At 37.7% G+C, this 17015-nt stretch overlaps 1 protein-coding gene across 3 annotated transcripts in view; it reads right to left on the reverse strand.

Annotated features, from left to right (window-relative positions):
• The window catches only part of CEP290 (centrosomal protein 290), an 81633-nt gene that overhangs the window by 2140 nt on the left and 62478 nt on the right, over positions 1 to 17015 (reverse strand). For all 3 annotated transcript variants that reach the window (XM_034643543.1, XM_034643544.1, XM_019802251.2), the window contains 8 exons: positions 13140 to 13274; positions 11904 to 11990; positions 10349 to 10513; positions 9710 to 9832; positions 8572 to 8744; positions 4964 to 5105; positions 3562 to 3635; positions 2684 to 2778 (listed from right to left, as the gene is read on the reverse strand). In XM_034643543.1, the coding sequence (XP_034499434.1) occupies positions 2684 to 2778; positions 3562 to 3635; positions 4964 to 5105; positions 8572 to 8744; positions 9710 to 9832; positions 10349 to 10513; positions 11904 to 11990; positions 13140 to 13274 (994 nt within the window). The remainder of the gene's footprint in view (positions 1 to 2683; positions 2779 to 3561; positions 3636 to 4963; positions 5106 to 8571; positions 8745 to 9709; positions 9833 to 10348; positions 10514 to 11903; positions 11991 to 13139; positions 13275 to 17015) is intronic.

Consider the following 17015-nt stretch of genomic DNA (forward strand, 5'->3'; position numbering starts at 1 on the left):
TCTTTGCTAGAAACATTTTCTTTAGTAGCCATTGAAGGGTAACATTTTAAAAGTAATGCAAAAGTTTGAGAAAATAATGGGCAGCAAGACACATTTTGATGAATGAGGAAGGTTTCTATTCTATTAAGGTTCCCTTGATATGGTTCCTTAATTATAAGTTGGAGACAAGAAATATTTTCCTCGGGGCGCCTGGGTGGCACAGCGGTTAAGCGTCTGCCTTCGGCTCAGGGCGTGATCCCGGCGTTATGGGATCGAGCCCCACGTCAGGCTCTTCCGCTATGAGCCTGCTTCTTCCTCTCCCACTCCCCCTGCTTGTGTTCCCTCTCTCACTGGCTGGCTGTCTGTCAAATAAATAAATAAAATCTTTAAAAAAAAAAAAATTTTCCTCATCCTTTCCTTTGGGAATAGTCAACAGAACCCATCTTCCTTTAGAAAGCAGAGTGAAATCTTAATTTTTGAAACCTCCCTCAGCTTTGTAGAAAGTGCTAATGGTTTTTTATAAATTTGGTTTTTAATCACTGTAATGCTATATTGAGTTGACTGTCTTAATCAAAGGGATGCTGTATGTTACACAGATTAGTAATGAACTAGTGTAGGAAAAGTGATTATTATGTACAGCACTTTCCGAAAGTTAGCTTAATGGTATTTGATTGCATGATTGAAATGGCAAATTCTGCTTCAGAGGATTATACCAATTTATACCTGAACAGCCTTTGACTATTTCATACAGCTTTTTCAATATTCTACCACACAGTCTTGTTGCTACTTTGTATTTAAATAGCGCTTGAGAATTGCCAAGACAGTTTTAGTTTGATTTTGAACCTTAACAGTCTTTGAAGTATGATAGGTATCCTTGATCTCCTTTAAATAGATGAAGAATACAGGGTTCTGAAATTCCCTCTCAGGAAACTGAGGTTTAGAAAGAAAGAACTTGTCAAATGTCAACAGCATCAACAGGTTTTTGGGAGTGTGCTATCTGGTACCCTGAGCTGGCTGCTCTAAGGGATACTGTTGAGAGATTTATGTGACTGTTTTATTAGTCACCAAGAGGTAGGTAAGGCAGTTTCCGTGGTCAAAAGCAGGGAATGGTGAGGGGCTTTGGAGTTCTACAGATTTAGGTTTCATCCTGCCTAGCTGTTGTGACCTTGTTACTTAACCTCTTTAAGGTGAAGATTCTTCATAGGTAAAATGGAGACAACAGTACTCAAGAAACAGCACTTTAAAAGTTAAATTATAAAATGCTGGGGTCGGGGAGAGAAAAATTATAAAATGCTTGTAAAGCACTTACTTAGCATAGTGTCTGGTACAACTCATACATGCTAGCTTTAATACAAAGTAGCAACAAAAATATGTGGTAGGATACTGAAAAAGCTATATGAAAAACTCAGATTGTTCAGGTATAAATTGGTATCATCCTTTGGACAGAATTTGCCATTTCCATCACACTATCAAATACACATAACAAATGATTCTTGTGGTTAACAGTGATGTTCTCAAAAGTGAACATGAACAGTGGATTCATGAATACTGAACCATTCATTGCTCTCAGGGAAAACATATACACATACATACTCATATCTCACATACAGTATAATTTTAAATCCTGGAAATAAGTCACCCTGGTAGATTCTATTTTCTTTGTTTTATAAAAGAGAAAACAAAGTGTCAGGTGACTGTCCTGACGCCCCATTCATAAGTGTCAGAGTTCGGATTTAAACCTAGTCTGGCACCAGAACCAGAGCTTGCCCTGTGCTGCACTGCCTTGTATGGTCTCCATCCTCTGCTCATCTGTAGGAGAGAGCTGAAATAATGCAGCGCCTCACCTTGTTGGATCTCATCTGGAAAAAGGTGGGTCAGAACTTAAATTTTTCACTGCTGTTTGTATCTGCAAAAGCACCAGGAGTACTGGTTTTGGGGTTACAAGTAAATTTTAGTGAGTGGCTGAATTCACAAGTACAGACTCTGAAAATAATGAGGATCAACTGTTAATTGTGTGTGTATGCATACATAACACATATATGTACATATGCATACATATGCACATAGCAATACAATGATTAACCACTTGTGCATGGAAGCATGTAGAAGACTAGACTGTTGTACTTTGTAAAAGGGAAGAAGAATGTAGGCAATGTCTACTATGTAGTTTTTAAGTTAATAACAAGAGGATAGGGGCGCTTGGGTGGCTCAGCTGGTTAAGCCATGGTTTGGCTCAGGTCATGATCCCAGGGTCCTGGGATGGAGCTCCTGCAATGGGCTCCCCGCTCAGCAGGGAGTCTGCTTCTCTCTCTCTCTCTCTGCCCCTCCTCTTGCTTGTGAGCTCTCTCTCTCTCTCAAATAAATAAAATCTTAAAAAAAATAACAAGAGGACAATAATATGTAGAAGATAATGTTCAGAGGGCTTAAAAGGGCCTATCCTTACAAACTGGAAACCACAGACCTAGTGCTCATGGCTTAGCACTGTATCATGATTAAATGTAACATCCATATGGAACATAAACACACTTGAGTACCTGCTTTTATAAGCAACTCAGAGGACTCGATGGGAACATGACTTGCATGAAGGAAAGAGCTCTGAAAACTTGCTATCAGGGATTTGATTTTATAGGAAGACAGTCATCAGAAATCTGAATAATTCAAAAACTTGGTTTAGCTAATATCCTAGAAGTAGAAAATACTTTACCAGGTACAGTGCTTTCAGCTCCACTTTGGTCTTTGTTAACTTCTAACTGATGGATTAATTCTGCTTTTTCTTTTTCCAGCTGAGTATTAGCTAATCTAGAACACAATGATTATGTGTTAAAACAACAAAAAAAAAGGCATTGTTTCACAAAATACATGGGTATTTCTTATGAACTGTGTAATGTAAATTACTTAGAACTTGCTGATAATTTATAAAGGTAAACATTTATTCATTTACTCTTACTGCTGCAATGCTACCATTCTCAAACTGAGATCAGAGAATGAAAATTCTTCATGATTCTTAAAAGTCTGACCTGATGTCATTTTTAAGTGTTCTCCTATTGGAGGAACCTCATGATTCTCTCTGTGATTCTGCACAGAATCATGGAAGTAAATAATTTTTTTTCTGTCTTTCATTAATATTTGCCTCTGGGAAACTAAGGTTTAATACATTCTTTACTATATTAAGAAAGCTTAAATTAGAAGCTTGACAATTAGGATCTGGTTTACCCTTTTTTCAGTATCTACTATGTAAGAGAGTTGCCATTAAAAGGATGAAATAAGACTGATAAGCTTGTTAGCTTGGTTGTAAGCAAGGTTGAAAAATCCGAATCTCTAGGGGCACCTGTGTGGCTAGGTTGTTAAGCATCTGCCTTTGGCTCAGGGCATGATGCCAGGGTCCTGGGATCAAGCCCCACATCAGGCTCCCTGCTCCGCTGGGAGCCTGCTTCTTCCTTTCCCACTCTCCCTGCTTGTGTTCCCTCTCTCACTGGCTGTCTCTCTCTCTGTCAAATAAATAAATAAAATCTTAAAAAAAAATCGAATCTCTAGATGTAGCAAAGCTGGTTATATTAAAAGTCTTATGAACAGACAATGTACCTTAGAACTTGAAGCTTCCGTTGAAGGCTTTGCTCGGTCTCAACACCTTCAGGGACACGTTTGAGAATCTCAATCTTTGGGCACAATGAAAAGTTAGAAGACAAAGTCTGACGTGGAAATATGATGTTTTATAAAGATACACATTTTCAGTAAAGCGAATAAAAAGTTGGGTTTTCAACGACCTGGGTAGCTCTGTTGGTTAAGCAACTGCCTTCGGCTCAGGTCACGATCGTGGAGTCCTGGGATTGAGTCCTGCCTTGGGGGGGGTCCCTGCTCAGCGGGGAATCTGCTTCTCCCTCCGACCCTCCCCACTCTCCTGCTCTCTCTCTCTCAAATAAATAAAAAATCTTAAAAAAAATAAATGTTTAAAAAAAATAAAAGTTGTGTTTTCAAAAGCACATAAGATATGAGTACATATCTATTGTGTTCTATTCACTATTCATTCAATAATTACTGAGTGCTGCATGCCAAGCATTGTCCTAGGCACAGGGAATATAGTGATGGTAAAGTCCCTTCCAGCAATTTCCTATGGTCCTTGCGTGTTTAGTGGGGGGGAAGACAAAGACAAACAGCATGTGATGTGATAACAGTGCCAGATGGAAGGAAGGGCTATCAAGAACAACTCACGGTAAGAGGATGGAGAGTCACGAAGGGGGTACATGGTTAAGGAAGGTCTGAGGAGTCTCCGTTTAAGCAGAGACATAGGGAGTGGGCTATGAGAATATTTGCTGGAGAGTATTCTAGACAAGAGAAACAAGTCCAAGATCCTGAAGCTTGAATGAATTTGGCCTAGTCAAAGGACTGAAAGAAGGCCAATGTGGCTAGAATGTTGTGAATGAGGGGAAAGTAAAGATGAGGCTAGAGAGGAAACCAGATGCCAGACCATGCAGGTCCTTATAAGCTGTGAAAGGTACTTCCGAATATTTTATTCTGGGGTAATGGGGAATCATCAGGAGACTCCGAGGATGGGATGCGTGATTTTCTTTATGCTTAGAAGGGTGACTCAGCAGCCACATGGAGAATACATCAGGGATGGGGAGAAGGTAAAGCAAGGCAAGAGTGGAAGCAGGGAGACGTGTTCGGAAATTACTAGAATAGTTCAGGTGTGAGAATAGCTTAGACTAGACTGACAGTGTGGGAGGTGCTGAAACATCAGATTTGGGATATATTTTGAAAATATAAAGCTGACGTGATTTAATGAAAAACAGGGTAAAACAGATTAAAGAATTGATAATCTAAGGGTTTTGGCTTAAACAAATGGTTGAATGGTAGTGCCATTCACTTCGATGGGCCTTCTAGGGGAGGAATTTATCAAGTGTTCAATGTCATCTATGTAAGACAATGCCTTGGAGCGGCTTGAGATATAATGCATTATTTTCTCATGGAAAGAAAAATTACTTGCCTGTTGCTCGAGGTCTTCAGTGTATTTCTTAGCTTTTTGTTCCCTCTCTGTTGCTTGTCTTACAAGCTGTTTAAGATCAGTAAGGCTTTGAGTTTTTTTGGCAATATCAGTCTTCAATTCTTTCAACTTGGTTTCGTACATTCTGAAAGTGAAGGGAAAAAATAGTGTAGACATGGAAAATAATTTCTCTCATTGATTTAAAAGCCAATTCAAGTTATTGCACTAAAGATAACAGACTTTTACTGTTTCTTCTAGTCAAATCTAATCAAATTCTCCATATTTATTTAGTATCCCTAATTAACAGGCCAATGAAAATAGAGGATTTCAGTATTTCCCAAGGTTATAAACAAGGATGGAGCCCGAATTTGACCACTGTCAAAAACATGAAAATATCTTTTTCAGTCACAAAACAAAAAAATAGTGCAATTCACCCATGAGAATATCAAATTCTGTATTATTGGGCACTCTTAGAAATAATATTTAAAGATCACAAATTAAAGAATTTCATATATACATCATGTATACACACACAGAAGCATACAAAAAAAGAGGTATCAAGGTAGAACAAAACCAAAGGGCACTACTGGGAGAGGAAAAAATGTGCAAAAGCATGGATGAGAAAATGGCATATAACATAAAAATCTGAACAGAAATTGTAACCTTTAAAGAAATGACTAATAGTTAAAAAAAAAAACAAAAACAAAACCGAGACTCCAAAAGAAATTTTAAAAACATAAAGCCAAAATGATTTTATAAGCATATCCTTCCACCTTAAAGGGAGACAATGCTTAAAATATTCAAACTTCCCCAGAGAAAAGAAAAAGCAAGGAAGCTTTGGCAGCAAAACCCGGTAAGGACAGTACAAGGAAGGGAAATTATTTCAATATATTCAAATGGTTTTTGTAACTCTTAGAAACTATGATTAGAAAGGAATGTTCTTTTTTTTTTTTTTTAAAGATTTTATTTATTTATTTGACAGAGATAGAGACAGCCAGCGAGAGAGGGAACACAAGCAGGGGGAGTGGGAGAGGAAGAAGCAGGCTCATGGCAGAGGAGCCTGACATGGGGCTTGATCCCAGAACGCCGGGATCACGCCCTGAGCCGAAGGCAGACGCCCAACCGCTGTGCCACCCAGGCGCCCCAGAAAGGAATGTTCTTAATCCGACAGACTGTCCACCAGAGGGGTGAAATATCAGAAGCTTATTCCTTCAATTCTCAGCTCAAATGCCCCACCCAATCAGAGGGGCCTTCCCTGCTCACCCCATATGAAATAGTTCCAGCAACCCCAGCCTGTCTTAGCAGTCAATATAAGACCTGGTAAGAACAGAGGTCATTAGTTTGTTGAGTAAATAGTAAATAACAGAGCAACTAAAGATTTCAGCATGAGGAAGACCTACTAATGTGTCATGGGTCCCAGAGAGATTTCTAAATCACTTTACTGAGATGGGTGTATAATGCCAGCTGCAGATCTTAGCAAGTTTTGTTTTGTTTTTTTGGGGTTTTTTTGGATTTGAGTCTTGAGGCCAAGGATCAGAATTAGCCTTTACTTTGTCAAGTAGATTCTACAAGGACTTTGTAACTTTTTAAAAAGGGTTTACTAAAGGCCTACCCTATGCTCAGTTACCTTTTCTGTTCTCAGATTAAGAACACACAAATTACGTAGAAGGCAAAGTCATCTTCAATTATGGTTAAATATTACCCCTCTCAAATGTTCATAAACTTTATAAACCCTTTTCATGTTAATAATCTTTTCTGCAGCTTCTCAGAGCCCTTTCTGAAAAGGAAGAACAGGTGATCATCTCCATAGATTAAAAAACAAAACAAAACAAAAACCCTTGAGCTCACAGAAGAGATGTAATTCACTTACGGTCACAGTGAGACTTAAGTCTTTCTAAAGCCAAGGAAGCCACCTGGCTCCACGGGAATGAGGCAAAGTAGGCCATTTAGAGTTACATGTAGCATGAACCGAGTAAATTATCTGCGGAGTAAATCTCAAAGTAACTCCAAATCCTTTCTGAGTCTACATGAGATTGTAGAAGGAAATAAAGGACCAATCAAGCAGTCCACGGAGAGAGTTGCTGGTTGAGAGCCTCTGCAGGGGTCTAAGCAGACAACAGAGACCCCTTTTCTCTGATATTATCACATATTATTTCATTTAATCCTCACACTAGCCATCTTGCAGAGTTAAGGGAGAGCTAGAGGGGAGAGGAGTGGACTCAGTTCTCAGTATGGTGTTAGGACAGGGAACAAGGACCCCTTTTCTAGGACTGCCTGGCCATCTGGGCGGCCTTCTAATCTGCCTGCATAGCCTTCCTCCTTGGACTTGGTGGACAGGGCAGGTACAGTGCAGCAGACCCACGTGGGCCTTGCTATATGCAGCCTCATGGTGCTAAGGCTCCCATCCTAGCAGTGGTGATGGTGACAACTGTTCCACCCCTCCCTGAGTCCATTCTAAATAACAGGTAGACACTGAAGGGAGACCGGAGATGCATGGACATAAGGAACTCTATGAATACGGTAAGATAAAGACGAGTTTGCCTTTAGAAATGGGGCCACAAGATATAAAGAACACAACTTCATACAGGATGACTTTAATGGGAAGACATGGATAGGATCTTACTAGTTTCTGGCTTCTATACTCCTTGAAGCAGCTGCTTAAGCCTGGAAATAAGAATGACGCCGAACCTTTTCCTGACTCATGAGAGTCATGATGAACCACCCATGACAGTGGCGATAAACACAGGAATGTTTACTAGTGAGTTCCTAACACCACTTTGACAGCTACAAAGTTTGTGTGACAGGCAGGAATCGCACCTGTAAAAAAGGCTCACAGGATGGGAGCAAGTCTAGTGCCAGAAAGCAGAGGCCGATGAGACACTGAAGCTACTACTAAATTCATCTGTCAGGGCTGTTTGAAGAACAAGTTGCCCACAATAGAACTCCAAAATTGGGGGCCCCTGGGTGGCTCAGTTGGGGGACCGACTCTTGATTTTGGCTTGGGTCACGATCTCAGGGTCGAGATCGAGCCTGGCACAGGGCTCTGCACACAGCGGGGAGTTTGCTTGGGATTCTCTCTTCCTCTGCCCCTCTTCCCGCTCACACACATGTGCTCTCTAACATAAATAATCTTAAAAAACTAAATAAACCTCGGGAATTGCAGCATAGCCCAGATCTAGTAGGCCACAGGTTGTGACAAGACAGCTACACTATCCCTCGCTTATACTTGAGGGAGAAAATGAACGTAATACAGAAGCTGAGTCAGAGCTGGAGAAAAGCAGCACCCAGGAGAGGCTGGGCACCATTGCTCCCAGCTTGGAGAGGCCCGCTGCTTCCCGATGCCCACCCAGTTCGCTCCAGCACCTTGGGCCCAGCCCCAGCTCTGCTTTGTCCTATGCACTGCCACCCAAACTAGTTAAATATTTGAAGGAAGAAAAAAAACCACTTTTTTCCTGTCCTAGCACTGCCAAAAAGTATCATGTTAAAGCAAACAACCAATCAGTTTGTCAAGGAAAGAACTAAGTTAAAGTAGTGTCATATTCTTTTATAACAATAATGACAGCATTAGAACTGACTAAACTTTGTGCAAGTTTTAAACTATTTGTTCTTACCTTGTAACAACAATTGATTTCCAGCTCTTGCTGTCAGCACCTTCAAGCTGTGGGCCTCTACTCTCTGCCAACTGTAATCTCTTACCAGTCTCTTCTAGTTGAACTGTCATCTTCTCGTTTAATATCTCTAAATTATTTTTAGCTATCCGTAATTTTTCTGCAGCTTCAGTCTCCTATCATTAAAAACTAATTAGTACAAGATGACAAAACAATACTGTTCTCATAGATGCAATATATTCAAAATTACCACTACAAATAAGAAAACAAAAGTAACCTGGAACTCGAAATGCTGATTAAAATTCCAATAAAAATCCAATGTTTTCTTTATAACAGCAATATTATAATAATTAGAACAACAGATCATGTGAATGAGGTTAGAAAAATACACAGCAAGTATTTTACTCTAGTGGTTACATTTGTCATCTTTGTAGTATTTATAGATAATGGGATAGTTTGTCTTAATACACTTAGAAGATGTTTTGCTTTGACCACTACTTTGCTTTGAGCTAGCTATGAGCATAAACTATGTGTAAGTACCATAAATTATTAACACTCTTAAATATCCATTCAAAGTACACTACATTCTGACCTCACAGTATATTCTGATACTATTGTAACTAGTTTAAAATCTCAATTTCAGTTTATTCACTGGATCATCCATATAAGTAACAACACCTATTTGTGGGGCAAGGAATATATTTTGCAACTTAAATAGAAAAGAATCTTATTGCTTAACAAAACAGTCTCATATATTCCTTACTTTGTATCAATCATTGTCCTGAGCCATGCTGCACAAATATTAGCTCATTTAAATCCTGCAGCAGCTCTGTGAAACATGTATTTATTATTCCCAATTTTATAGATGAGGAAACTGAGGGATAGAGAGGGGCCACCAACTTGCCCTTGTTCCCACAGCCAGTAATCGGGCTAGGATTTGAATCCCAGATGTGTAGCTTCTACATTATCCTGCCTCTTTATTTTATTCTCAATGTGCCTCATGGTGAAAGGATGGCAGCCATAAAAATACAATTCCTGTATCTCTTAATATCTAGTCTGAATACACACTCCCATCAACTTTTTCAAAGATGTATTAGTTAATTAACATGAAGTAATTATTAATCAGTAATGAAAGTCATACTTTTTTAAGTTCTTTACGAAGTCTTTCATTTTCAGCAACAATCTTCTCTGTGCCTTTGGTCTTGGATTCATAGTGCATGCTCAGCTGACGTCCAAGATGAACTTTAAGTTTTTCTAATTCAGCCTAGTAAAAAAAACCGACAAAACTACACATTATCAAAACCAGGAAATAAAAGACGATCCTATAAACTCATAAAACTTAATTCAAAACAGTTTTAGAGCCTGTTTTTGATAGAATTAAAGCATTCCCTCTCATAGTGGTCATCTGGAGCACAGGTTCCCAACCTTGGCTACACAGTAGGATGAGCTAATGACTTGAAATCACAATATCTATTGTAGGACCCACCCCAAAAGATCAATGTCAGGACTGGGGGCTTAGGTATCTGTATATTTGAAAACAGACACAGGTAAGTATTTATGCCACCAGAATGAGAACCACTGGTCTTGAAATAATAAAATGACCAGTGGAGCTACTCTAATTAATCTTAGCCTTGTTTCCAACAAGTCTTTCCATATGTGTAAATCAGTCACTGCACCCATTAAAGCCATTTTATATAGTACATTTAAAATCTTCCTTAGAAAAATAAAAATTATAATAGTAAAAACGTGCCATGCAAACGATCACATTAAAAAAAATTACCTTCAACTTTTCATTTTCCAGCTCAATATTAGCCATTTTTTCACTGGTAAGTATTCCTGATGCTTTTTTCAACTGTTCATTTTCCCTTTGGACTTTTTCAACTACTTTTTTCATTAAACCGATGGTTTTTTCTAGTTCTGGGATTGTCTTTCCACTTCTACCAGACTACAAAAGAATATATTAACTTTTTATCTAATCAAATATCTGAGAGAGTATAGTATAAAACACCAACAACATAATAGGCTCATTATTACACTCAGTGTTGATTCCTAACATTTGAAGCCAAAACCTGTATTCAATTCATCATTACAATAACCCTTTGCGATAGGAATTATAATTCTTGCTTTAAATACAAGAAAATCAAGACTCAGAGAATGATATTCCTAGTCATGCAGCTGTAAGTAACAGCTCAAATACTCCAGCCTTGATGTCTGTTCCAAATAAATAAACCTAAGAACCAAAATATTCTATTTAGTTAATCCTATATACCAGAATTTTCTTTACAAGAAGAAAAAACCCACAAAAGAAAAAGTTGTGTCATTAAAGAGTTTGTGAGTTACCAAATTTGAATTGCAGCATAATAGACGTGATTTTCTCTAATAGCCATTGATTAGAAATTCAGTTTCTGTCCAATATAAATACAAAAGACATCTGAAATGAAAAAACCTAGTGTAGAGTTATCAGTAGAGATGGGTCACCAATTAATAACTTTAACTGCCTATGCTTTAAAGTAATGTTTTTAACAGTTGAGCAAAACAATCTGCCTACTTTTCTTTGCATTTTAGTCAGTATTCACACGATGCAATGAATAATCCTACAGTACATAATGTTAACATGTACTTTCATAACTTAGAAAAGGTCAGATATTTTTATTTATGAAATTAATGTTGCTGTCAATGAGATGTTTGTTCTGAATACTTTTCTAATAATAACTCAGTATTTTTACCAAATCTGTCATATATTTAATATTATTACTTGGTAAGTTTTTATATCGACTGCTTCCATTGTGCCACTTGCTAACAAAATCATTAGGGGCTTAAATCTTTGGCTGGGGCCTCATAAGCCGCATTTATTCATTGTAAAAAGTGAATACAAAATAACATGGGAAGAAAAATACAAGAATAAAAAAAATTGGGAAACATATTTACAGAGCATTATACCAAGAAGCTGCCAAGGAAATCATAAAAAATAGTTAACAAAATGTCAGAATTGGACTAGGAGCAGTTAGTAGTTACCTTCATGAACAGAAGGAAGATTCCTAGTACTTAAATGTTTTCGAGGTGTGAAGGGATATGCAATGAAGAAAGATGATGTGGTGTCCCGGTTGAAATGAAATGTGTGTAAGGTGTGACAGGTGATAAAATACATTGACTTGAAACACAAAGAAACGCTTTATGATGTTTTACATCGTAGATGCAGCAGAATAAAAACCGAGACTACAGGCAGAAGTAAAAGCACATCACTGCTGTTATGACATATCCAAACTTGCTTTTTCATTACCAACTTATCACTTCTGAAACCAAAACAAATATATGGTATGTTATCATACACTCACCCCTCTAACATGACCAAGTTTCCGCTCAACCTCTGCTTTTTCTTTCTTAAGAAATTCACACATTTCCTTCAAATCCCCTACTTGACTCTGAAAAATTAAAGCAAACACGTAACAGTTTAACACAGCTATAGCCACTGAAAAGGAAAGGGAAATATTTCACGTGAACTATCAATCTCTTCAACTATATGGCCAAACTGAACGAGACGGTCTCCACGGCAAGTTTGAACTAAGACATATGTTGAATTAAAGTTCGCTAATACAAGGATATTTTACATATGAATTTCAAAAAATATTTTCCACTTTATTGCCTTAATATATATAGAGTTTAGAACTCTGATTTTAACAGCCCCATAAATTACATATGTAGATCCTTACACAGATGGTAGAGAGAAACTATTGGTTCTAACAATGTAAAACTTATAATGTTCTAAAGTAGGACATAATTATATCATTACCAGTGAAATTAACAGATTGCTAATATTCTAGGTTAGAAAACAGAACTGAGACAATTAGCCAGCCAGAAGAAAAAAGGGCTCCCATAAATAGGATGAGATTTGGAAAACCAAAGATAAACTTACTACAAACATCAAAATAAAATTCCTAAAAGACATAATTATCCTAAATTTTTTTAGACGTAAGGACTTAATTTTTTGAAAATATCCTAATATTTAAAAGAGTGATGATCGTTAATTAAATACACCATCCATCCTCTTGCCTCAGGGCTTTGAACTTGATATTTCTGTTGTCTGGCACTCTTTTTCCAGTACCTGTATAACCCACTTCCTTACCTGTCCCCAAGCTCTCTGCTAAAATATCATTTTATTAAGAAAGCCTTCCCCATTATCCTAATTTAAATAGCAATTCTATATACTCCCAAACCAACACACACACACACACCTTTCACACCAACTGTGCTTTTTCTCCTTACCACTAACATCAGCTGACACACTATATATTGACTTTTTACTTATTTATTGTCAGTCTTCCCCACTAGAATGTAAGTTCTACGAGTGCAAGAAAGTTTTTGATTGCTGTTTCCTAGCACCTCGAAAAGTACCTGACAACAAAGTAGGCTTTCAACAAATAATTGTCACCTGAACAAATGTAGAAAGTGTAACATTACCATAGTATTTTATGAATGTGAGTTTCTGACATCTTCATAAACTAATATGAAGAGGAACAAAAAGGCATTCAGGCATTAGATTTCCTAACTAGAGTAAAGAACATTAAATTTACCTTTAATCTTGGCAAATCTTTATTTGCTTGTTCAAGCTGAAATTTTAGTTCAATATTTTCAGATGACAACTTCAAGTTTTCCCTCTGAAGCTCCTGTTCTCTTTGATAACAATCATCTGACTCTATCTCGGAAGTCTTCAGGAAAATAAAGTTAGAAGTATTTTTAAGTTTTAATAACAAAAGTGACATAAGACATAATGGAATAAGAAAACATTAGCTTACAAGTGAACATTTTTCCTCAAAAAATATGGAAAATTGGAGAGCTCTAGAAAAAATTGCCCCAAATAAATTAGAATATAAAAATGGCAGGAGAAAAGGTAATGCGGTTTAATTAATATAGAAAGCAAAGTCAACTATGTCTTAATAATGTCCACACACATAATGTCTCCGTGTGTACTCTCATAATGACTAATTTGCGCTAGTTTTTCCAGTCCAAAAGTATGGTTATTATTTGTTATGGATTATATTATGCCCTAAACCCTACCCCCCCCAAATTCATATGTTGAAGTCCTAATCCCAGTACCTCAAAATGTGACCTTATTTGGATATATAGGACATCTTCAGAGGTACTCAAGTTATAGTCATTAGGGTGGGCTCTGACCCAGTAAGGGTGATGTTCTTATGAAGAAGGTTAATATGGATACAGAGAGACGCACAGAGGTGAGATAATGTGAAGAGACAGGGAGAAAATGGCCATCTACAAGCCATGGAGAAGGGCCTGGAATAGATTCTTCCTTCACAGGTTAAAGAAGTCATCAACCCTGCCAATACATTGTTTTTTGGACTTCTGGCTTCCAGAACTGTGAAAAAAATTTCTGCCAGACCACGAAATCTGTGGTGATTTGTTACAATAGCCCTATCAAACTAATACACAAACCTATAAAAAGAAATGCCTTAATTTCTTCCTTCTTGGGCAAGCTCTTCTTCATTCCTTGAGTGAAAGCAATCACTTCCTCCTCTGAAATCCAGTTACACTATATTTGAGTTTCTCTTGGCACAAATCCACCTTGGGTTATTATTTATGTTCATTTTTACTTCTCATTCTAAGCGACAAGTCATTCAAACTAGGAATATGTGCTTGATCACTTTTTTTATACAGTGGGTAGAATACCACCTACCTCGTATGATTGCTGTGAGCATCCGATAAAATAATTTTGTGCAAGCACTCAGCATAGCTTTAGTTTGTCCTCCCCCACCCCTTTCTCTTTACACTGGCTTGATGGACTATCAAGTCAATAACTCCTCAGACATTACAGTTTAAAAAATAACAGTATTGTACAAATATATCCATTATACATGGCTCTATACCACCTTTTTAATTAACAGTAGGTTAAATACTTCACATTCTAATACATTTACCCTTAAGTAATAAAAAAAAAAAGTAAAAGAAATTAAAGACATTAAAAAATAGGATACAGAAGAATAAAGAAATTCTAGGCTGGTGGATTCTGACCTGAGGGCATAGAACACGGGCGGAAACATGGCACGTGTCCCCCTGCGTCTATCTGTTCAAAGCAATGCGTGTGCATATGCACATATACAGTGTTAAGAGAAAGCAGACAGACATATTTGTGGAGGTCTGTACCATAGGAATATGTCTGTGCTTATTCTCTGTCAAATCACCCAAGTATACATTCTGATTCTGTTGCTAGTAGGTTAACACTAGGCAAATCATGCCACCTGCAAGGTCCTTGGTTTTTCCATCTTACAAATGAAGGCATGAGATGCGGTAATTTTTAAGGCCTCTTCAGACATGGAAATTTGTAATGCCCTGTCCCTGAGCTCTTCTGTCACACCTCTTCCGTCTGTGGTGGCTATTTAACAAATGATAAACACCTATGGGCACCACTGATTGACAGACATAAAATATAGTAAGTATCACTCACAGAAGAGAGTACTTCTACCTTATTTCTACCTTATGATCTCACATCGGGGTTTTATTTTATTTATTTACTTTAACACAGTTCTCTCCTCACTAAAACATGGCGCCAATTATTTAAGCACATATGGATCATCCCCCCCTGCTCAAAAAACAAGATTAAAAATATTAGTTGAAATTGTCCCAATTTCTGGAAAATAAATTCTAATGAAACTCTAGTCTGTACAAATAATATAAATAAAATTCTGACATAATGAATTTTATCAGATTTCCAATTCTTGTATAGAAGAGGAATCCTGCTAAAAGGAATACACTGCTGGGGGCACTGGGTGGCACAGCTGGCGAAGTGTCCGACTTTTGGTTTCAGGTCGGGTCGTGATCTCAGGGTTGTGAGACTGAGCCCTGCATAGCTCTGCGCTCAGCGCGGAGTCTGCTTAAGATTCACTCTCCCTCTCCCTCGGCCTCTGCCTCTGCCCCTCCCCACCACGTGCTCTCTCTCTCTCTAAAATAAATAAATCTTAAAAACAAAACAAAACAAAAACAGAGGGGTATACACTGCTAAAAACCAAATTCTTACTGGATGGGAGTTAAAGAAACACACAGTGGAAGCCTCAAATTTTTAATTAGTTATTACTAAGTGAAAAAAAAGCATTATGAACCTAGATACAGAAATGAAATAAGAAGTCACTTTCATCCATTTTCTCTTCACATTTAAATGTTTGTTTTTACTGATGTTTTTAGGACTTGGGTGACTGGAATATCTATGTGGAAAGCATAAAGAAAAAAAAAAGGTAAATGCTATTTGATTTCAACCAGGGGCAAACATGTCGGTCTGTACTGCTCTGTTAACGGACGAAAAGTAGTGTGTCACCAGCGAGATCACAGACTACAGAGTCAGACCTGTGTTTAGATCCCGGTTCTGCATCACCAGAGATATTACTCATGCTCCAAGCTTCCCATGTAACACAGAAATAATACTCCGCAAAGTGCTATGAAAATTATACCTAGGCACAGCATAGATGCCAACACATGCAAACTCCCCTTTCTCATTATAAAAAAGTCTTTGTCATACACTATGTGGAAGATGACCAAAGAATGTCACACAGTATCATAACACATTTTTACTGACAGTATTCACTGTAGTAAAAGTTTGTGATGAGACTTCAGAGCATTCTGAATTAGAAATTTCTAAGGCAAAATGAACACCTCTAAAGAGCCTGATTTTTGTCACCCTGTTATCGAATCTAATTCTTTTTAAGTGAGTACCTGTGGTTAAATAGTACTAAAATGAACTAGGAAATGCATAACCATTAATTTTTGAAGGAACTAGTCAAATATTAGAGCTTAAGATACATTTCATGAATAATATTTTTTACAAATCCTATACAATATATTTCCATTTGCACCACAGACGTATATCACTTGCTATAGGAAAATCCAGCTCACACACACACACAGGACCATCATGGACTCAAACCTGGCACACTTCATTTCTTGGCTGGACGGGGACATCGGTTTCAGAATCTGCCTGTGCGTCCTCCTCGGCACACTGATTCAGTGCGGCAGCAACTGTGGCATAACCAGGGTCCTCTCTGGCAGATTCTTTGGGATCCAAGCAGTTGTTGTGACTCCCATCTTCAGCTATGTGTCCCTGTCCTTCATCATTCTTGCCTAGCTCATTCTCTTCCTTGTTTTTATGTTCCTGTTCATTATTTTCACAAAGGTCTTGATTAATTTTCTTTATTTCAGGATCCAGTTCATTTTCAAAGTCAGACTTAACATCTGCCAAGACACCATCCGTTGACCTAAATGGACTTGACTTATTTTTTGGTCTTGTCTCAGATTTCCTTAACTCTGTAGGATATACAGTATCTTCGGCTGTGTGCTTTTCTTCATTACTGTAATACCGGAGAATATTTCTAGGTACCTGATGATATAAGTTCTCACTGGCAACTATTCCCTGCCCATTTTTAATTCTGAAAACTGTTATGGGTTTT

This window comes from Ailuropoda melanoleuca, chromosome 15 (assembly GCF_002007445.2).
Source record: "Ailuropoda melanoleuca isolate Jingjing chromosome 15, ASM200744v2, whole genome shotgun sequence".
Classification (NCBI taxonomy): Eukaryota; Metazoa; Chordata; class Mammalia; order Carnivora; family Ursidae; genus Ailuropoda; species Ailuropoda melanoleuca.